General features: G+C 41.3%; 1 protein-coding gene across 1 annotated transcript in view; it reads left to right on the top strand.

Moving 5' to 3' along the window:
- Nucleotides 1–22,308, top strand: part of TPRG1 (tumor protein p63 regulated 1) — a 144,868-nt gene that overhangs the window by 17,518 nt on the left and 105,042 nt on the right. Inside the window, exon 2 of the mRNA XM_004278486.1 lies at nucleotides 16,206–16,436. Within this exon, the coding sequence (XP_004278534.1) occupies nucleotides 16,215–16,436 (222 nt within the window). The 5' untranslated portion in view covers nucleotides 16,206–16,214. The remainder of the gene's footprint in view (nucleotides 1–16,205; nucleotides 16,437–22,308) is intronic.

A 22,308-nucleotide genomic window follows, 5' to 3' on the forward strand; every position in this document is an offset into this window, starting at 1 on the left:
AACTGCTCTAAATCTTTAAGGAAATTGTTAATCTCATGAAGTTCTTGAAGCAAGTGGAATCTTACAGTGCTGAGCCCAGACACTGCATCTGGGTTGACTGTGAGGGACCTATACCAGCAGGGATGGAGGTGTGACAGCAGAGAGAAGGGAATACAGAGGACGCATGAGGAGGATTCCAGAGTTTCATCCTGTCAGAGAGCCGAAGTTTTAACCAAGTGTTACCAGCTCTTCAAGGGGTAGGGGCTGGATGTGGGCAGCTGACATCTGAATTACACGCACCATATTACCCACCATCCTTTGAACACACCCTTCTCCTCACACCTCACACCTTTGCACCTTTGCCAGGAATGTCCTCTCCCATCCTCTAACATGCAGTCAGCTCTGAGACACCTTTCTCCATAGCTCTAACTTTCCACCCTCCCCAGCCTCTCTCTCCACTCACTTCTGTTTCCATTGTATTTGTGCACATTCTTTTTTTTTTTTTTTTTTTGCGGTACGCGGGCCTCTCACTGCTGTGGCCTCTCCCCTTGCGGAGCACAGGCTCCGGACGCGCAGGCTCAGCGGCCATGGCTCATGGACCTAGCCGCTCCGTGGCATGTGGGATCTTCCCGGACCGGGGTATGAACCCGTGTCCTCTGCATCGGCAGGCAGACTCTCAACCACTGCGCCACCAGGGAAGCCCATGTGCACATTCTTGTATTCCGGCTCTATCATATCGGTCTGCAGTTATCCACTTATGTTTCCATCACCTCCACTAGACTATGAGCTTCTATAGATGAAAGACTGTGGAATGTGTTTCGATGTGTGTCTGAGTGTAAGTGCACGTGTACAGAGCTATTTCCATTCATGCCCCACAAAGGGCTTCATTACTCAGTGCACAAGCACTTACTGAGCACTCATGGATGACGCATGAGGTAATGTGCAAACAACAACGGATCAGACATAAGACTTGCCCTCAGATCTCCGACCTAACAGAGGAACAAGCAAGACATCCCTTCATGCATTTGAGAACTTGTTCTCAGTGCCTGTTCTGGATCATCCCATGCCAAGTGCTGTCTCTAGAGATGAAGGTAGCACAGTCCCTGCTCCAGAGTTGCTCACAGCCCAGGAGTGAAGCCAGGAGAGCAAAGTAAATGGTGACTACAGAACAGCGTGACATACACTACAGGAGTCAGGAACTCCAGCGTCATTGTAACCTGGACTGGGTGAGTGGTGGAAGTGTTCATGGAAATGGGCAAAGTTAATTTCAAGGGATCTATAATCTCACCGAGTTCTCTAGCCAATATCCTTATCTTAATCAATTCTTTTCCGTATATTTTTGAGGAAGCCCTTCTAAAAATTAATGTTTTGTGTGAGAAGCTCAGCAAAATTCTAAATTTTTCCTTTCTTAAATGCAAGAATAGTTATTGAGGATCTAGCATGTCTCTGGCCATGGTGCAGGTGGGGTGTCCAATGTTCCACTGTGGGTGTCCCTAACATCTCTGGTCGTTGGGGATATCCACTTGCATTAGAGGTAAGTCAGAGGCCAAACCCCAGAATTTCCACAGTGGGTGCCTGAATTCACGACTGCCAGCACAATCCTCCTCCTTTGACCTCACAGCATTTGCATCACAAGGAAGTAACCTGCTCAGCTGGAGAGGGGATGGGGAAGCCATATTGAATGGCCTCTGTAGGCTTAGATCTGGAATCTTCTGGGCACTGGAGAAAAATGAAATCTTGTGGAGTGATTGAGCTGGAAGGAATAATTTAGTCCAACAACTTCAGACTTCAATACATTTTCCCCCAGCAAATGAAAGCTTCAGAGGAAGTACAGAAACAGATAAGTGGGTCTGTTTTGATTGAAATGGGTGAGTCATTTTCAGGAGTACACATCTGCCAACCATAAAGTCTGGCCCCTCATTTTGTAGATGAAGAACTGCTTTGCAAAAGGGGGGGAAGCAATTGCCCAGGGTTACCCAGTGAGGGAGGGAGGGAGTGGGGACCCACACTTCTTTATCCGGGGTCTGTATTCTCCCCTCATCCTCCCAACCCCGTCTACTGAGTGAAAGTTCAGGTAGCAGAGCAGAGGGCCCCGCCTGGCAGAAGAGAAGCTGGGAGGGAAGAGACCCTCCATAAATTCCACTTTCTCTCAGGACACAGAGCAGCCCTGCTGGCATGTTATCACTAATGTACAAATGTGAAATTGTGAAGAATTGTTTGCCAATTTTCTTATCTCAACTGGCACAGAGTTTCGAGGTGTTAGAGTACTGTTGTGTATCCACTGCACATCCCTCAGCTGTTCTCACAGAGAGACCCAGGAAAGGCTGCACACATAAATTACCTTTATGAAATGTCAAAACTAAAAGCAGATTTTTATTTGGGGACTGTGCCTCGAGAAAGTTAACCCCTTCATGTGGGTAGAGGCATCACCATCAGAAAAACACAGTTGACATCTTTGAATGCAACCCAAGCCACAGGAACTAAGGCTCACACTTCCTCCCCAGCCCAGCGCTACCTCCCCAGCAAGAGAGGAGCATTTCTTGGTAACAAATCATAGACTTGGGGCTTCCCTGGTGGCGCAGTGGTTGAGAGTCCGCCTGCCGATGCAGGGGACACGGGTTCGTGCCCCGGTCCGGGAAGATCCCACATGCTGTGGAGCAGCTGGGCCCGTGAGCCATGGCCACTGAGCCTGCGCGTCCGGAGCCTGTGCTCCGCAACGGGAGAGGCCACAACAGTGAGAGGCCCGCGTACCGCAAAAAAATATAAATAAAATCAATCAATCAATCAATCAATAAATCTCAGGGAGACTTAATGGAGCTCTTAGGAGACAGGCATGGAAAGTAAAGAAAGCAAGGTTGAGACTGGCCGCGTGGGCTCTCCAGAGTGGCAGAGGGAGCAGGGAGCCGGGAAGGACTTTTTAAAACTAGATGGACAAAGAGGAAAAATCGTGTTGTGGAAATGGAGAGTACATTGCCCTAAGAAGGGGTTCACCATGAAACAGCCCCGAGTTTTACCAGTATCTCTATGTAATGTCAGTCCTGCTTTCTTGATCAGAAATATGGTGCTTTTTGTTATGTCCAAACTGTTCTATATTAAACTCTCGAGAGAGGGAAAAAAAATCCCCAGACTCCACGTTTCTTTGCCTCTGGCTGGGGTTGTGGCCACCCAAGCTGATTCGTAGAAGTTCTCAGGGTAGTTATTCATCTCCTTCTCCGGGAAACACATATTCATTGGAGGTTAACTATGCTGGATCTCCCTTTGATTTTAAGAAAGCAAAAATAGTTATCTCAAGATTGTACAGTTTGTCTACAAGGACAGAAATCTTTCAGTGCATCGTAGAACAGAGTTTTCCAGGGCAAGTGTTACCGAACCGCGTCCATATTGACAGAAGCACAGCAAGTCAAAATGCTGATGCGCCCAGCTTTGCAGCAAAGAGAAGGCTTATTCAGAAGGCAGCCAAGCCAGTCTCACATCTGCCTCCCTGAAGGCGAGGGGCTCTGAGTATTTACGCGATCAAGAACAAAGAAGCGGGGCGGTCTGAGGTGTGGAGAGCGCGGGGAGTGTGGGGAAAAATGATTGGAAAAAGATGCAGTAATTGACAGACATTCTGCGCAGATATAACTAGCCCACAGGCCTTTCATGTTCACAAATAGAGGCGCTTAGCATGATCTGAGAGTGGAGTTTTGGCTCTCTGGCATCAGAATGTCAGAAAGCAAATGGACACTTACACATGCCCAGTTGGAGGGTCAGTGGTCCTCTCCAGTTCTAAATGACTCAGCTCGAACTAGCCACAGCTGACTCCAAGTTCCTGGAACACACCTCCGGCAAACATCTTCTCACTTAGGCTACATGCTGCTCAGAGGACATGCAAAATCTTAAACAACCTTGATTAGTGAAGGCAGGGGAGATGGATTTGACTAATGATTACCCACGGTTTTATAAGGAGATTGGAAAGTGCTAGAATGTGGGGATGTTTCTGGCTCTGATGGTCTAGTGTGGAGCCCCAGAATGGAATATTAAGCAGGGAATGTGAGTTGTGGGATACAGATTCAAGTCAGGTCCGCATTATGACTTCTATGGGCCTGAACCTCTTTTGCCTTTGTGAATGTCTCTACCAAAATAATATCACTATTGAAATTTATGTTTCTATAACTGTACATAGTTCAGTTTCTTATTAATTAATTAATCTATTTTGGTTTTTAGGCAAAATGTAATAGATTTGGGGTGGCCTACGAATTTCATCTTTTCTCTGATATGAGAAAAAAACAACAACATTTTTTTGACCTTAAAATTTCATTTTTCTCTTCTGATTTTAAAATACATGAAAACATTTCCCGAGCCGCTAAAAGTTTTGTGGACCCAGACACTGTGCTTCCTGTGCCTAAGGATAAGTCAGCCTGATGCCAGGTGAAGGAGGAAACATCACCTGCAGTGCTGGGTGGGGGAAAAGCTGGGGAGAACCCCTGCTTCACAGGAGCTGTATCTTCCATCCCAAAGTAAAGCAAGGCTGACAGACTGCAGGCATTTGGCAAAAGTGTCTTCAGTTTACCAATGTGTAAGTCTGATAACTGCTTCTCTGCTTTTCTTCTAAATGCTACAACTTGAAGCAGTGAACTAGAGTCCCAGAGTCTGATTCTGTGTTTTGATTCTATTTAGCTGTGTCACCCTGGGCAAGTCTTTTACATCCATGTTCCAAAATTTGCAGAATGAAGGGGTTGGACTGGACAATAATTCTCTAGCTATCATTTATGCCCTATATGCCTCTGAAATATTCTTAGAAAAAGTCCCAGAGAGATACATGAAAGCAGGTACAAAGGGAGGCAGGTATACTTAGACGAGGATCCAGAAATAAGTTATTTACTGCAATACAATATTAAATTTAGCTATGAATTTGCTGGAAGCTGAGAAATGTAGAATTCTTATTATCTGACCAAAGAAAGGGTAGCACTTCTTTATGTATTTATTTGGCATTGTTGGAGGAGGTCATCCAGAGGACATGGTTGCTAGCTGACCAGCAAGTGGACTGGGCCATGGGTGGTTCCTCACCCCTGCCCCGGTCCATGCAATGTACGTGTACATTTCATCCACCATTCCCACCGTGGCAGCTCTTTTTGAGGACACAGCCTTGAGAGAGCAGTGTGATATTGAGACCATCTGGACTGAATACATGACTGGACCCAGTTAAGGCCTCTCTATAAGCTTTTAAGATTCTGGTGGGCAGGTGTGGAGATCTACTCACCTTGAGGCCACCCAAGACAAGCCTGGTATGTAAGTTCCCTTGCTTATGAACCCTGCCACCTGCCAATCTGGAGTGGTCTGCTTCTTTCTTCGGTCTCTTTTGGCCTTTCTGTACAGGGGTCAGTTTCAGATTTCACCTAGGAAGCTCTCCTGAGTTTGTGAATCAACACATTTATTCATATATTTTATTTTTTATTACTAAAGCAGAACTAACATGATATAAAGTTAAAAAAACCCAAATATTCATTTATGATCAATCTATCAATAAATCCAAGTATTTCCCTTCTGGTCTTCACCAATGTAAAGATTATTCAATCATCCCAGAGAAAATCTGTTTTTTGCTTTTCTTGACCCAGAAGATACATCCTTTACTCCAGCTGCTGCAACACATATTTTAAATGTCTGCTCAATATCAATTGGGTAGCTTAGCAATTCCTTGGCCATTGGGTGTTTAGCTGGTTCCCAATTTTTCATTACTGCCTAGAATATGAAAGTAGTGCAGTGTTGTAGGCTTTTCTGTTTTTAGGATAACTTTCATTACATGAATTCCCTCAAATGAGAAGACGAGGTCAAAAAGTATGGACATAATTCTTTGCTAAGCCTTGACCCTTTGCTTCCTTTAGAAATTATACTGCCTTTACTTTCTTGAACACCACATGCTAAGATAAATTTACTGGGCAATCTTAGGGAATGATGATCCTTTTCAAATCTAAATGGCTCTAGATGGGTCTGAGGCAAGGCGTAATTTATCCAGGTACAAGCTTTTAGTATTTCAATGTATATAGTCTGGTTAAGCAGAGATAGGAGGATGTGTTTTATTGAATTGGGAATAAACATTGTCTGGGCAGGTGGCGCTGAGGACCGTTGGGGGCTGCTTCGACGCATGGCACTTCTCTCATATCCGGGAGGTTGTTGAAGAAGTTACGTTCATTGTGCTTGCAAAGATGCCCCCATGACTGCAACAGAGCTGGAATCATTCTGCACTGAGGTGGCTGGGCTCAGTTTTTCTACGCTTCATGACTGTCAGAATTTAACTGGAGCTGAGAGTTTCCTTCTTCCTGGACCTCAAAATCTCAGTCTCCAAGTGCTTCACTTCCCTTCTCCAAGTATTTCCAGAGAAGACAGCCTGAGGGAGAGGAAGTGGTGCTAATTAAATCCTCCCTCTGTTTTCCAGGCACTGGAGCCTTTCACAGATGTCTGTTGTTAGGCTCCAGTTCACAGAATTCTGCAAATGCAGAAGCAGGCTTTCCTTCTCCAAAGGCACAAACCTTCCTTCACAGGTTACAGGGAACTCTAGAAACACACATCCTCCCAACAGCCACTGTAATAGAGGCGGCAGACCTGCAAAAATAGAGCATGCAGTTGCCAGGGAGGCCGCAGTGCCTCAGTGCTCTCTCTCTCTCACACACACACAGTAAATTTCTCTTGCTTTTCCATGCGTGCCCTTGTATTTCCCACAGGCTAATAACTTTAAAAAATTCATCTGAAAACTCAGCGAGGTCCTTTCTGTTGTAAGACAGTGTGCATCATGGTGGGCTTGTTGGACTCCAATCGTGGTTGGGAGCCCTGAGTGGAAGGCTGTGTGCTGTCACTACTATCCAAGTGTGCCCTGGCGGGGGGGGGTGTCCCACCAATTCTGGGATCCCCAGAGAGATGGAGATAAAACCATCCTTCTAGGGTTGCTGGGAGAATCAGAGGAAATAACCTGTAGTATGATCTACAGAGGGTTTTTCACTCGTGAGTCCCTAACCAGCTGTGTTTTCCCTCCACTGAAGCCCCTTGGGGTGACTGTGTATGTTTACATTTTCCTGAGACAATGCTGGTTTACTCCTATAATCCTGGCATGATTGTTAATAACACTTTTTTCATGCTCAAAAGTGTCCAGGGTTAGGCAATAAATTATATGCTCATACTATTTTTAGCTCTCTTGAATACTCGAATTATTCCCAGTTTCAATAATGCAAACTTGCCATGGGTAGGGGCCATTGCTCACTTTCTGGTATTTCACAAGAACAAAGGAATGGAATTCGTCTGATTAAGAACTCTGAGGCAACCTTGACACTAAGATGGCATTTCCAGTCCCACTGTGATGCTGTGTGTGAGACCCTCCTACCTTGTAGCATTGGTGGTGTGCGTGCTGTAGCCATAAACATGTGGCCTCCGCTTGAGAATGGCAACTTGACTGAGTGCACTTTTTGCTAAGCTAGCATGTACCTTCTATTTTGTTCTGCTTTGTGTTACTTCTTTATATTTACAAAATATAAATAAATCTATTGTGTTTCTATTTATTTTAAGTCAGATATAGTCAGTGTAAGCATCCAAAGACTTATGAAAACAGAAAATAAAAATCACCTGTAACCCTATCACCCAGAGATAATCATTTATTTTTTAATTGAGGTAGAGTTGATGTACAATATTATGTAAGTTTCAGGTGTACAACATAGTGATTCATAATTTTTAAAGATTATAATCCATTTATAGTTATTATAAAATACAATACCATATTCCCTGTGCTAAACAATATACCCTCATAGCTTATTTATCTTATACATAGAAGCTGGTACCTCTTAATCCCCTACCCCTATCTTTTTTTTTTTTATTTTTTATTGGAGTATAATTGCTTTACAATGGTGTGTTAGTTTCTGCTTTATAACAAAGTGAATCAGTAATACATATACATATGTTCCCATATCTCTTCCCTCTTGCGTCTCCCTCCTTCCCACCCTCCCTATCCCACGCCTCCAGGTGGTCACAAAGGACCGAGCTGATCTCCCTGTGATATGCGGCTGCTTCCCACTAGCTATGAACCTTACATTTGGTAGTGTATATATGTCCATGCCTCTCTCTCGCTTTGTCACAGCTCACCCTTCCCCTTCCCCATATCCTCAAGTCCATTCTCTAGTAGGTCTGAGTCTTTATTCCTGTCTCATGCCTAGGTACTTCATGACATTTTTCTTTTCTTAAATTCCATATATATGTGTTAGCATACGGTATTTGTTTTTCTCTTTCTGACTTACTTCACTCTGTATGACAGACTCTAGGTCTATCCACCTCATTTCGTTTCTTTTTATGGCTGAGTAATATTCCATTATATATATGTGCCACATCTTCTTTATCCATTCATCCGATGATGGACACTTAGGTTGTTTCCGTCTCCGGGCTATTGTAAATAGAGCTGCAATGAACATTTTGGTACATGACTCTCTTTGAATTATGGTTTTCTCAGGGTATATGCCCAGTAGTGGGATTGCTGGGTCATATGGTAGATCTATTTGTAGTTTTTTAAGGAACCCCCATACTGTTCTCCACAGTGGCTGTATCAATTTACATTCCCACCAACAGTGCAAGAGGATTCCCTTTTCTCCACACCCTCTCCAGCATTCACTGTTTCTAGTTTTTTGATGATGGCCATTCTGACTGGTGTGAGATGATATCTCATTGTAGTTTTGATTTGCATTTCTCTAATGATTAATGATGTTGAGCATTCTTTCATGTGTTTGTTGGCAGTCTGTATATCTTCTTTGGAGAAATGTCTATTTAGGTCTTCTACCCATTTTTGGATTGGTTTGTTTGTTTTTTTGTGATTGAGCTGCATGAGCTGCTTATAAATTTTGGAGATTAATCCTTTGTCAGTTGCTTCATTTGCAAATATCTTCTCCCATTCTGAGGGTTGTCTTTTGGTCTTGTTTATGGTTTCCTTCGCTGTGCAAAAACTTTGACGTTTCATTAGGTCCCATTTGTTTATTTTTGTTTTTATTTCCATTTCTCTAGGAGGTGGGTCAAAAAGGATCTTGCTGTGATTTATGTCATAGAGTGTTCTGCCTATGTTTTCCTCTAAGAGTTTGATAGTCTCTGGCATTACATTTAGGTCTTTAATCCATTTTGAGCTTATTTTTGTGTATGGTGTTAGGGAGTGATCTAATCGCATACTTTTATATGTACCTATCCAGTTTTCCCAGCACCACTTATTGAAGAGGCTGTTCTTTCTCCACTGTACATTCCTGCCTCCTTTATCAAAGATAAGGTGACCATATGTGTGTGGGTTTATCTCTGGGCTTTCTATCCTGTTCCATGATCTATCTTTCTGTTTTTTGTGCCAGTACCATACTGTCTTGATTACTGTAGCTTTGTAATATAGTCTGAAGCCAGGGAGCCTGATTCCTCCAGCTCCATTTTTCATTCTCAAGATTGCTTTGGCCATTCGGGGTGTTTTGTGTTTCCATACAAACTGTGAAATTTTTGTTCTAGTTCTGTGAAAAATGCCAGTGGTAGTTTGATAGGGATTGCATTGAATCTGTAGATTGCTTTGGGTAGTAGAGTCATTTTCACAATGTTGATTCTTCCAATCCAAGAACATGGTATATCTCTCCATCTATTTGTATCATCTTTAATTTCTTTCATCAGTGTCATAATTTTCTGCATACAGGTCTTTTGTCTCCTTAGGTAGGTTTATTCCTAGATATTTTATTCTTTTTGTTGCAATGGAAAATGGGAATGTTTTCTTCATTTCACTTTCAGATTTTTCATCATTAGTTTATAGGAATGCTAGAGATTTCTGTGCATTAATTTTGTATGCTGCTACTTTACCAAATTCATTGATTAGCTCTAGTAGTTTTCTGGTAGCATCTTTAGGATTCTCTATGTATAGTATCATGTCATCTGCAAACAGTGACAGCTTTACTTCTTCTTTTCTGATTTGGATTCCTTTTATTTCCTTTTCTTCTCTGATTGCTGTGGCTAAAACTTCCAAAACTATGTTGAATAAGAGTGGTGAGAGTGGGCAACCTTGTCTTGTTCCTGATCTTAGTGGAAATGCTTTCAGTTTTTCACCATTGAGGATGATGTTGGCTGTGGGTTTGTCATATATGGCCTTTATTATGTTGAGGAAAGTTCCCTCTATGCCTACTTTCTGCGAGTTTTTATCATAAACCGGTGTTGAATTTTGTCAAAAGCTTTTTCTGCATATATTGAGATGATCATATGGTTTTTCTCCTTCAATTTGTTAATATGGTGTTTCACGTTGTTTGATTTGCATATATTGAAGAATCCTTGCATTCCTGGAATAAACCCCACTTGATCATGGTGTATGATCCTTTTAATGTGCTGTTGGATTCTGTTTGCTAGTATTTTGTTGAGGATTTTTGCATCTATGTTCATCAGTGATATTGGCCTGTAGTTTTCTTTCTTTTTGACATCCCTGCCTGGTTTTGGTATCAGGGTGATGGTGGCCTCGTAGAATGAGTTTGGGAGTGTTCCTCCCTCTGCTATATTTTGGAAGAGTTTGAGAAGGATAGGTGTTAGCTCTTCTCTAAATGTTTGATAGAATTCGCCTGTGAAGCCATCTGGTCCTGGGCTTTTGTTTGTTGGAAGATTTTTAATCACAGTTTCCATTTCAGTGCTTGTGATTGGTCTGTTCATATTTTCTATTCCTGATTCAGTCTTGTCAGGTTGTGCATTTCTAAGAATTTGTCCATTTTTTCCAGGTTGTCCATTTTAATGGCATAGAGTTGCTTGTAGTAATCTCTCATGATCCTTTGTATTTCTGCAGTGTCAGTTGTTACTTCTCCTTTTTCATTTCTAATGCTGTTGACTTGAGTCTTCTCCCTTTTTTCTTGATGAGTCTGGCTAATGGTTTATCAATTTTGTTTATCTTCTCAAAGAACCAGCTTTTAGTTTTATTGATCTTTGCTATCGTTTCCTTCATTTCTTTTTCATTTATTTCTGGTCTGATTTTTATGATTTCTTTCCTTCTGTTAACTTTGGTTTTTTTTGGTTCTTCTTTCTCTAATTGCTTTAGGTGCAAGGTTAGGTTGTTTATTCGAGATATTTCCTGTTTCTTAAGGTAGGATTGTATTGCTATAAACTTCCCTCTTAGAACTGCTTTTGCTGCATCCCATAGATTTTGGGTTGTCATGTCTCCATTGTCATTTGTTTCTAGGTATTTTTTTTATTTCCTCTTTGATTTCTTCAGTGATCACTTCGTTATTAAGTAGTGTATTGTTTAGCTTCCATGTGTTTGTATTTTTTACAGATCTTTTCCTGTACTTGATATCTAGTCTCATAGCGTTGTGGTTGGAAAAGATACTTGATACAATTTCAATTTTCTTAAATATACCAAGGCTTGATGTGTGACCCAAGATATGATCTATCAAGGAGAATGTTCCATGAGCACTTGAGAAAAATGTGTATTCTGTTGTTTTTGGATGGAATGTCCTATAAATATCAATTAAGTCCATCTTGTTTAATGTATCATTTTTAGCTTGTGTTTCCTTATTTATTTTCATTTTGGATGATCTGTCCATTGGTGAAAGTGGGGTGTTAAAGTCCACTACTATGAATGTGTTACTGTTGATTTCCCCTTTTATGGCTGTTAGTATTTGCCTAATGTATTGAGGTGCTCCTATGTTGGGTGCATAAATATTTACAATGGTTATATCTTCTTCTTGGATTGATCCCTTGATCATTATGTAGTGTCCTTCTTTGTCTCTTCTAATAGTCTTTATTTTACAGTCTATTTTGTCTGATATGAGAGTTGCTACTGCAGATTTCTTTTGATTTCCATTTTCATGGAATATCTTTTTTCATCCCCTCACTTTCAGTCTGTATGTGTCTCTAGGTCTGAAGTGGGTCTCTTGTAGACAGCAAATATATCGATCTTGTTTTTGTATCCATTCAGCCAATCTTTGTCTTTTGGTGGGAGCATTTAGTCCATTTATATTTAAGGTAATTATCGATATGTATGTTCCTATTCCCATTTTCTTAATTGTTTTGGGTTCGTTATTGTAGGTCTTTTCCTTCTCTTGTGTTTCCTCCCTAGAGAAGTTCCTTTAGCAGTTGTTGTAAAGCTGGTTTGGTCATGCTGAACTCTCTCAGCTTTTGCTTGTCTGTAAAGGTTTTAATTTCTCCATCAAATCTGAATGATATCCTTGCTGGGTACAGTAATCTTGGTTGCAGGTTTTTATCCTTCATCACTTTAAATATGTCCTGCCACTCCCTTCTGGCTTGCAGAGTTTCTGCTGAAAGATCAGCTGTTAACCTTATGGGGATTCCCTTGTGTGTTATTTGTTGTTTTTCCCTTGCTGCTTTTAATATGTTTTCTTTGTATTTAATTTTTGACAGTTTGATTAATATGTGTCTTGGCGTGTTTCTCCTTGGATTTATCCTGTATGGGACTCTCTGTGCTTCCTGGACTTGATTAACTATTTCCTTTCCCATATTAGGGAAGTTTTCAACTATAATCTCTTCAAATATTTTCTCAGTCCCTTTCTTTTTCTCTTCTTCTTCTGGAACCCCTCTAATTCGAATGTTGGTGCATTTAATATTGTCCCAGAGGTCTCTGAGACTGTCCTCAGTTCTTTTCATTCTTTTTTCTTTATTCTGCTCTGCAGTAGTTTTTTCCACTATTTTATCTTCTAGGTCACTTATCTGTTCTTCTGCCTCAGTTATTCTGCTATTGATCCCTTCTATAGTATTTTTCATTTCATTTATTGTGTTGTTCATCGTTGCTTGTTTCATCTTTAGTTCTTCTAGGTCCTTGTTAAATGTTTCTTGCATTTTGTCTATTCTATTTCCAAGATTTTGGATCATCTTTACTATCATTATTCTGAATTCTTTTTCAGGTAGACTGCCTATTTCCTCTTCATTTGTTAGGTCTGGTGGGTTTTTATCTTGCTCCTTCATCTGCTGTGTGTTTTTCTGTCTTCTCATTTTGCTTATCTTACTGTGTTTGGGGTCTCCTCTTTGCAGGCTGTAGGTTCGTAGTTCCCGTTGTTTTTGGTGTCTGTCCCCAGTGGCTAAGGTTGGTTCAGTGGGTTGTGTAGGCTTCCTGGTGGAGGGGACTAGTGCCTGTGTTGTGGTGGATGAGGCTGGATCTTGTCTTTCTGGTGGGCAGGTCCACATCTGATGGTGTGTTGTGGGGTGTCTGTGGACTTATTATGATTTTAGGCAGCCTCTCTGCTAATGGGTGGGGTTGTGTTCCTGTCTTGCTAGTTGTTTGGCATAGGATGTCCAGCACTGTAGCTTGCTGGTCGTTGAGTGAAGCTGGGTACTGGTGTTGAGATGGAAATCTCTGGGAGATTTTCACCATTTGATATTATGTGGGGCTGGGAGGTCTCTTGTGGGCCAGTGTCCTGAAGTTGTCTCTCCCACCTCAGAGGCACAGCACTGACTCCTCGCTGCAGCACCAAGAGCCTTTCATCCACACGGCTCAGAATAAAAGGGAGAAAAAGTAGAAAGAAAGAATTAGTAGAAGTAGAAAGAAGGAAAGAAAGAAAGGAGGGAGGGAGGAAGGAAGGAAGGAAGGAGGGAAGGAAGGAAAAAAGGAAAGAAAGATGATAAAGTAAAATAAAATAAAGTAAGATAAAATATAATAGTTATTAAAATAAAAAAATAATTATTAGGAGAATAAAAGAAAAAAATTAAAAAAAAAAAGATGGACAGATAGAACCCTAGGACAAATGGTGGAAGCAAAGCTATACAGACAAAATCTCACACAGAAGCATACACATACACACTCACAAAAAGAGGAAAACGGGAAAAAACCATAAATCTTGCTCTCAAAGTCCACCTCCTTAATTTGGGATGATTCGTTGTCTATTCATGTATTCCACAGATGCAGGGTACATCAAGTTGATTGTGGAGCTTTAATCCGCTGCTTCTGAGGCTGCTGGGAGAGATTTCCCTTTCTCTCCTTTGTTCTCACAGCTCCCAGGGGCTCGGCTTTGGATTTGGCCCCGCCTCTGCGTGTAGGTCTCTGGAGGGCGTCTGTTTTTTGCTCAGACAGGACGGGGTTAAAGGAGCCGCTGATTCGGGGGCTCTGGCGCACTCAGGCCGGGGTGAGGGAAGGGCACGGAGTGTGGGGCGGGCCTGCGGCGGCAGAGGCCAGCGTGACGTTGCACCAGCCTGAGGCGCGCCGTGCGTTCTCCTGGGGAAGTTGTCCCTGGATCCCGGGACCCTGGCAGTGGCGGGCTGCACAGGCTCCCCGGAAGGGGGTGTGGATAGTGACCTGTGCTCTCACACAGGCTTTTTGGTGGCGGCAGCAGCAGCCTTAGCGTCTCATGCGCGTCTCTGGGGTCCGTGCTTTAGCCGCGGCTCGCGCCCGTCTCTGGAGCTCCTTTAAGCAGCGCTCTTGATCCCCTCTCCTCGAGCACCAGGAAACAAAGAGGTAAGAAAACGTCTCTTGCCTCGTCAACAGGTCCAGACCTTTCCCCGGACTCCCTCCCGGCTAGCCGTGGTGCACTAACCCCCTGCAGGCTGTGTTCACGCCGCCAGCCCCAGTCCTCTCCCTGCGCTCCGACCGAAGCCCGAGCCTTAGCTCCCAGGCCCGCCCGCCCCGGCGGGTGAGCAGACAAGCCTCTCGGCCTGGTGAGTGCCGGTCGGCCCTGATCCTCTGTGCGGGAATCTCACCGCTTTGCCCTTCGCACCCCTGTTGCTGTGCTCTCCTACGCAGACCCGAAGCTTTCCCCCTCCGCCACCCGCAGTCTCCACCCGCGAAGGGGCTTCCTATTGTGTGGAAACGTTCCTCCTTCACAGCTCCCTCCCACTGGTGCACGTCCCGTCCCTATCATTTTGTCTCTGTTTATTCTTTTTTCTTTTGCCCTACCCAGGTACGTGGGGGGTTTCTTGCCTTTTGGGAGGTCTGAGGTCTTCTGCCAGCGTTCAGTGGGTGTTCTGTAGGAGTTGTTCCACGTGTAGATGTATTTCTGATGTATCTGTAGGGAGGAAGGTGATCTCCGCGTCTTACTCTTAAGCCATCTTACCGCCACCCCATCTTGCCCCTCCCTTTTTCCCTCTCCTCACTGGTAACCACTAATTTGTCAGAGATGATCAGTATTAATACTTTATTTTATTTCCTTTTAGATTGTTTCTAACCTCTGTCTTACCACACATGTATATACATATGTAAGTCCAGGTAGTATTCCTTCCTTCCCTCCCTCCCTTTCTCCCTTTCTTCCTTCCTTCCTTCTTTCTTTCTGAATTATTGTAACAAATTTGAATAACATTATTCATAATATTTTATAACATTTTTTCCACTAACAATTGTTGTTTTGGACATCATTCCATGGTAAAAATATATCCTCACATTTGTAATGACTACATTGTATCCACTGTGCAGTATAACGTGTCTTATTTAGCCAATTCTCCGCTGATGGATACTTAGTTTCACTATATTTTTTTGGTATTAGATGCAATGTTGTGTGAGTGTGTAATGTTGCTATTATACACAATGTTTTGCTATTAGACATAAAATTATGTACTTTCCTACTATTAGACACCGTGTTGTAATGTACAACCTTCTATATTTATGTCTTTGCATTTGTCTGAATTATTTCCTTAGGATACATTTTTATTTATTTAGTATTAAAATTTTTTACTGAAGTATAGTTGATGTACAATATTATATAAGTTACAGGTGTACAATGTAATGATTCACAATTTTTTAAGATTATATTCCATTTACAGTTGGCTATATTCCCCGTGTATCCTTGAAGATACATTTTTAGAATTGCAATCTTGTGGTTAAAAATATGCTCAGTTCTAAGTGCTTTCGTGCCCTATTACTACCCAAGAAGTACACAAGAAGGTGCAATATCATTGCTTTTAACTCTTAAATAAGCTTGCAGGCTAGTAGGTTTTCAAGCAAAAATGCTATGAAAACTTGAAGAGAAATTGTCTGATAATGATCTCATACTGCTGTTCCCTTGTTCAGCTTCCTGGCCCTGGGAATAAAGACGGGGAAAATGGAAATACTTGCAGCTTCCTTTTCTCTGTCCAGAGGGTCTCTGCTTCTTTCCCCTGGTAAACGTCCACAGAGGACTGTAGAGTCTGTGTTATTGAACTGCATCCATCAGTGCCTCTGCTTAGTTAATGTGCGGTGGGTTTGTCAGTTTCAGGAGCATCGTTTGCTCATCATACACTGTTTTGCCATAGCTAGGACACAGGCGACTTTTTTTTTTTTTCTGAGAAGATTGTTTCTTCCTTTGTTTTAGGCTGAAGAAATGTCAACCATTGGGAGTTTTGAAGGATTGCAGCCTGTGTCTCCGAAGCAAGAGGGAGATGACCAAACCTCTGAGACTGATCAGCTGTCCACGGAGGAGGGTGACCCAGGCACTGTCTCAGGGCCAAGGCAGACTTCAAGGCCTCCAAGTGTGACCGAATCAGCACTCTACCCCAGTCCCTATCACCAGCCTTATATCTCACGGAAGTACTTCATTACACGGGTAAAATAATAAAATCATGAATTTAAATACTACATAAAACTTCTCCTTAAAAATATCCTAATATCCTTCCATATACCACATGTTTTACCAACTGTTTTCATGTTCGTTATCTTGTGTAATAGTCACAATAACTGTGAAGTAGTCATCCTTATCTCCATTTTATAGGCGGAAGATCTGAATTTTGGAGAAGTTAAGGGCCTATTTTTTACTACCAGATAGTATCAAGGAGAAGCAGGTTCTCCAGCCTCCATGAGTCTTTGGCTCCTGAGTCCTGTATTCATGCTAGACCTGACCTCAATAAATTAATGCTCTATGGAGAGAGAACCAGACTGGCTAGAATATAAGGCTGGGAGCCCAGAGGGAATATTTGTTGTAAGTCTGGAAAAGACATGGGTGATGGAGTGGAAAGGGTTACTGAGCATGGGCTAAACCTCAAGGGTCTACATGGGCATGCTGGTATAACACTACGGGGACAAACACTTTATTCCAATCCTATAGCTGCAGTTTGGAGCTGAGCTTCTTCCCTGTGCGTCAAAGCAGTGAGCTTGTAGGCTATCATCAACTGGGGGCAACATTGCAGATTGTGCTCTGTGGCAGCAGAGAGCTTCTTCAAGTGTACATGGAACATCTCTTTGTTGAAAAAAAACTTTTCAACTCAACTGCTAAATAAGTGGTGGCCAAGAGTTTGAGACTATTTATAATGCTTTAACTAACAAACCCTGATTTGTTAGCCTTTAAAATATATCTTTGGTTAAGATAAAGTTGTAGCTAAAGAGACTCAATATGTGTGTGTGTGTGTGTTTGAAGATATATACCTATATTACCTGTATTCAGTGACTCATATGTGCAGAGTGCTTTGGCATGTTCTATACTATGTGTGTGTTTGTGTGTTTTTGCATAGGGAAAGAAAATGGTTTATTTTCTAAAGTATAAGAACTTTATTGAATATGCAAAGTTAAGCTTAAGATATAGCTGGGAAAGAAATCAAAGCATCCCTTAGAGTGTCCTTTTCTTTGATAGTGATGATGAGAGATGAACAGGATTTGACGAGAGAAGAACAGTGATGAATGATATAGAATAAGGGCTTTATCATTGGAAGCTGGTTCAATTAAGAGAGCTGCCTGAGAAGTCTATGCAAAGCTGTTGTCTTTGCATCTGATGATGGGTCTGAAGTTGCTATAGATCAACTAATTGGCTGTTGTGAAGTAGGAATAGGAAATAGGGAATAACCTCAACCTGGATGGACAAACTGGAATTCCTTTTGACTGAGCAGCTCCCACCATGGAAAAATGGAACCTGTGTTTGTCTCCCACCAAGTTTGAACTTGAAGATGTGAGTCACTTTCAGGAGAAGCCAGTGCTCTTCTCCACCGAGTGAGCTGCACACTTACCCAGTTCAGGGAAGGAGGATCTGAGGGAGGAGGTCTGACTGTAGCAAAAGGAGCTGTAGGTCCAGGGGCTTCCCCACCCCCTCCCATGCCATCAAGTAAACAGGAGGTTGGCAGCTGTGAACATGAGCTGCACTTGGGCCTGATTGTCCTGCCCTCATCTTCAATAAGGAATCATGACTGATGTTTCACTTCTGCCTTTCAAATCTGACACAAACGTCTCTTGTGGCCAACACTAGTTTAGAAGCAGACAGGAAAGGAAATTCTAGAAAATGTAGTTCTAGCTTAGCTAAACTGACACAGTCTAAAGCTACAACAGAGCTTTTGTTTGTTTATTTATTTATTTACATGATGCTTTTATGTGTGTGGCTCTATGTAGCTTATAAAATACAGTCCCCTGGAGAAGCACTGTGAGGTAGGCAGGAAGGGGCTTATCACTCTTGTTTTAGTGGTAAACATATTGAAGTTTCAGAGGAGTGAAGTGACCTAAGTCACGTAATATTAGTGTAAGAGCTGTAGCTAGACTCTGTACCTTCTGTCTCTAAGTCCGGTGCTCTTTCTGCCATAATGTACAATTGAACGTATGGCCCCTTAGTAAAGATTTTCAGTGATTGACTACGATTCATGTAAAGAACATCTTCTCCAATAGGTGTATAGAAAGTAACTTTAAGTTCTCAAGAGCTTGGGAAAGGAAAATCTTCTTCTAATCTTATCAGTGAGTCTGAAGTAGACCTGAGGACTCTTTAGGAGGTATCTGTAAAGGCTACATTCCCAAGCAGTCAGCATTAACTTTCCTTCAGACCAAGAGACAAAATATGAAGAGGTTTTTTCTTTTTTAGCATGTGAGTATAATGAACGTGCTTTAATGCATATGAGGATAATGAAAATACAATTGTTGGTTCGACTGAAACAATGATAAATATTATTTTGAATAAATAATGATCCAGTTTTACTACCTTGTAAACCACAAATCTGCTGATGTGGTGGTAGCTGAGGAAATGGGAGGAGACATTGTATGTATGTATATGTGTGTGTGTGTGTGTGTGTGTGTGTGTGTGTGTATATATATATATATATACACATATATATAAATTTTCTCATCTTCAAAGTATGGATAAAATGTCAGTTTTATATGGGAGTTTAAGCTAATTTTTAAAGAGTTCTTAATACAGTGTAAGACACATCTATTAACATTTCATAAACAGCATCTCTTGCTATTCTAAATGCTTTCTTTCTCTTTTTTGCTGACTTGGCATTCACATTCCTGTTATTGGTAATAGGAATGATATTAAGATGCCCATGACCTCACCATGACCCCTAAGGTGAGATACAAATGTAGACCTATAGGGTCTGTAGCAGGAAAGAGGTTCAAATGAAGGAAGCTAACTGATTTTCTCAAGGGATAATTAGATCAGGCCAGGGCTCTGAATGACTCAGATCTATGAAACATACATCATAATGTTTTGCTTCTTAGAGCTGAAATGAGATCTAAGGATGATATGGGCCAATGCTTCTCAGTCTTTATCGTGCAAACGGATCACCTGGAGAGCTTGTTAAAATACTGGTTTGATTCAATGGGTCTGGGATGAGGCCTTAGATTCTGCATTTATATAAACTCTCTGGCAATGCTCATGCTTTCTGTCCACCTACCACACTTTGAACACCAAGTTGCTAGTCAATTCTCTAATTTTTAGAGGCAACTAAGGTCCAGAGAGGGGCAGTAGCTCACCCAAGGTCCTAACAGTTAGTGGGCACTGACTTGCCCAAGAGGTTAGTAAGTAGCAAAGCTAGGGTTAGAACAAATGTTCCCCAATTCCCATTCATAGTTCTGTGATCCCATGCAGTGATTTAAAATAAATCAGTTTATTACAGTGTAAGAATTTTAAGGATATATCTTGCAAATTCAGAAAAGCAGTAAGTGACTGAGTGGAGAAATTCCTTAGCCATGCATTTTATTTTATTACAGGGTTCTAAAATAATTTCACAGGAGGTGGTTTATTGAAAAAAATTGGAAAATGTGGGCAAGCAAGATAAAAGTCACCATAATTCCACAGTTCAAAGTTAACCAAAATATATGAATGTGCTTTTATACATTTTGGTGAATAACCTTACTTTTTCTTACATGTACATTTTATTGTGCAAAGGAATAGAATTACATGCCAAATATTTATTATGTCAATAACTGTAGTTTCATAAAATCATTTTTAACACTCTATAATATCCCGCTGTGGAGATGTAGTACAATCTATGTAAGTTTTGCTGGATATTTAAATTGGTTCTTGTTCATATCTGGAAAGGAAAGTTATTCCTTGGCTTGCTGAGGCAGGATGGCACTCAGTTACTCAGCTGCCAGGAGTGGACACCCAATGCTATAATAAGAAAGAGGATCAGTATATGAGTTTCAAGCTGGTTATGCAAAGATGTGACTGATATGAAAGTATTGATCAATTTAAGACAAACAAGGCATTTTTAGCATCATAATATCGTGCATTAGATCACATCTCTGAATACCTGGTCGTAAAACAAACCAGTCTGGTCCCTTCAACCTCTTGTGTTCTTTTATGGGTCACTCTGGGTTGTTGCTTTCTTCCCTCAGGCTTCCAGCCAATTATTTATTTACTGCAAATTTGCCGTTCTGATACAGCTTAGCATTCTTTCTCAGAGCCAGGAGGGGCCTCATAAAATATCCAACCCCACCCCTGAGACACATAAAGAAGATGTGACTTGTCCAAAGACAACCAGCAACTTAGGGGTCATAGCAGGCCAGGAACCCAAGACTCCTGGAACTTTCTACCACCCATCCACTGCCTCTGGCCTTGGACAATGAATGAGGAGTCACAGTAATGAAGGTCTGAACCACTTGCTATCAGTGTGCTTGGATAACCTTTTCCTCATATTTTTGTTCATCTGCTATTATTGCTTAGACATATCTAAAAATGGCCTACTGTCTTCTCTCAACAAAAGTACCCCTCAAGGCTAATAACTTGAGGTATATTATGATAATCACTTTAGTCGTGGAGAGTGATATTCAAAAGCAACTTCTTATGAAAGGAACAATACTTGATCCGCATGGGGAAAGATATATTTAAACTCCCTGTAGGACTCTGTATTTGCAGATACCTTATCAGAAAGTTGAAAGCGATTAGAGATGGGGAATTATCTCTAAATTTATACTTGAGAATGTAAATTACATACAAACTAATGGGACTAAAACTCTTTGATCTTTTAATATTTAATTAATGGTTCCCCATGGCCTTTTTATAGCCTGTGTTCTATTGTGAGCAACAAGATTTTAATAAGCAGGTTTGGGACTTCCCATTGTGTGGCAAGATGTTGTTGCCTTTATGACACTAATTTGACTTTCATACTCTCTCCTTTTCCCTCTTCTCTTACGACACGCTTCCCCATGTCTTGCTCTTGTACTGGGAACAACTAAATATATTAGTTGTATTGTTATTGTCTGTATGAGCTTCTTTGTGATTTAGAAATTATATATCTCACTGGGCAAAGTGTTTCTTGAATCCCCTCCTTACACTGAAATCCTTTGAAGATGGTAATAAAGTTGATGTTTCTATCTGAGGGCAGACACTTAACAATCATGAAATAAGAAGCATTTCCTTCATTTTCAGGGAGAGACAAATTTGTCTGGGCTTTACAAATCACATCCAATTCACAGCTGGTTTTCTTACCTTATGAATATACCACAAAGTAAACTCTTGGTATGACGACACCCTCAAGGGAGAGTTGATTGTGTCTAAGTCCCTAGGAGCATTCCTTTCTATCTTGTCCCATCCTCTCACTGTCTAGCTAAGGGGTCCAGTATTAGTATTAGTAGCAGACATGAATATTGTTTGTGTGGCTCCTGGCCCTGGGCTATTCTAGCTCGAGGAAACACAGGGAGACAAATACATATGTCTTTGAACTTTCCTCAGTACGTTTGTTTTGATTGAAAATATTTAGTGCTAGACTGTTAGAGAAAATATTGACCATTAAGCTATGTAGTGACTTATAAGTAAGGATCCCCCTAATGATTTTTTCTTAAAATTTAGAATTAGAAATGTATTTGTACTCTCTTGCCAGGCTTTCTCTGGTCAAGTGATGAGTACATATCATTCCATTATACTTTCGTATTAGTCTTAGAGTGCAAGGAGTCTCAGAGCTAATTGTTCAGTAACCATTTGATGCCCCAATCCTGGTACAATGATTTCCCTTCTATTTAATGTTAACAAGAAGAATGATAATGAAGTCTTTTATTCTTCAGTGTTACCAAATGTTTTCACCATTTCCTAACAGCTGTTACAGTTAATGATATCTTATCCATCTAACAAATGCTTACACCGATGCATGGAATGACAAGGTGACTTAACATGGGTCTCAGAGCCAGCAGAAAGGCTGAGATTTAAAACCTTGTCCCGGACACAAGTCAAAGTGTTCACACACTTTATTTCATTTTTGACACTAAAAGGCTGAAGTTAATTTATCATA

The sequence above is a fragment of the Orcinus orca genome, chromosome 5 (assembly GCF_937001465.1).
Source record: "Orcinus orca chromosome 5, mOrcOrc1.1, whole genome shotgun sequence".
Taxonomy (NCBI): domain Eukaryota; kingdom Metazoa; phylum Chordata; class Mammalia; order Artiodactyla; family Delphinidae; genus Orcinus; species Orcinus orca.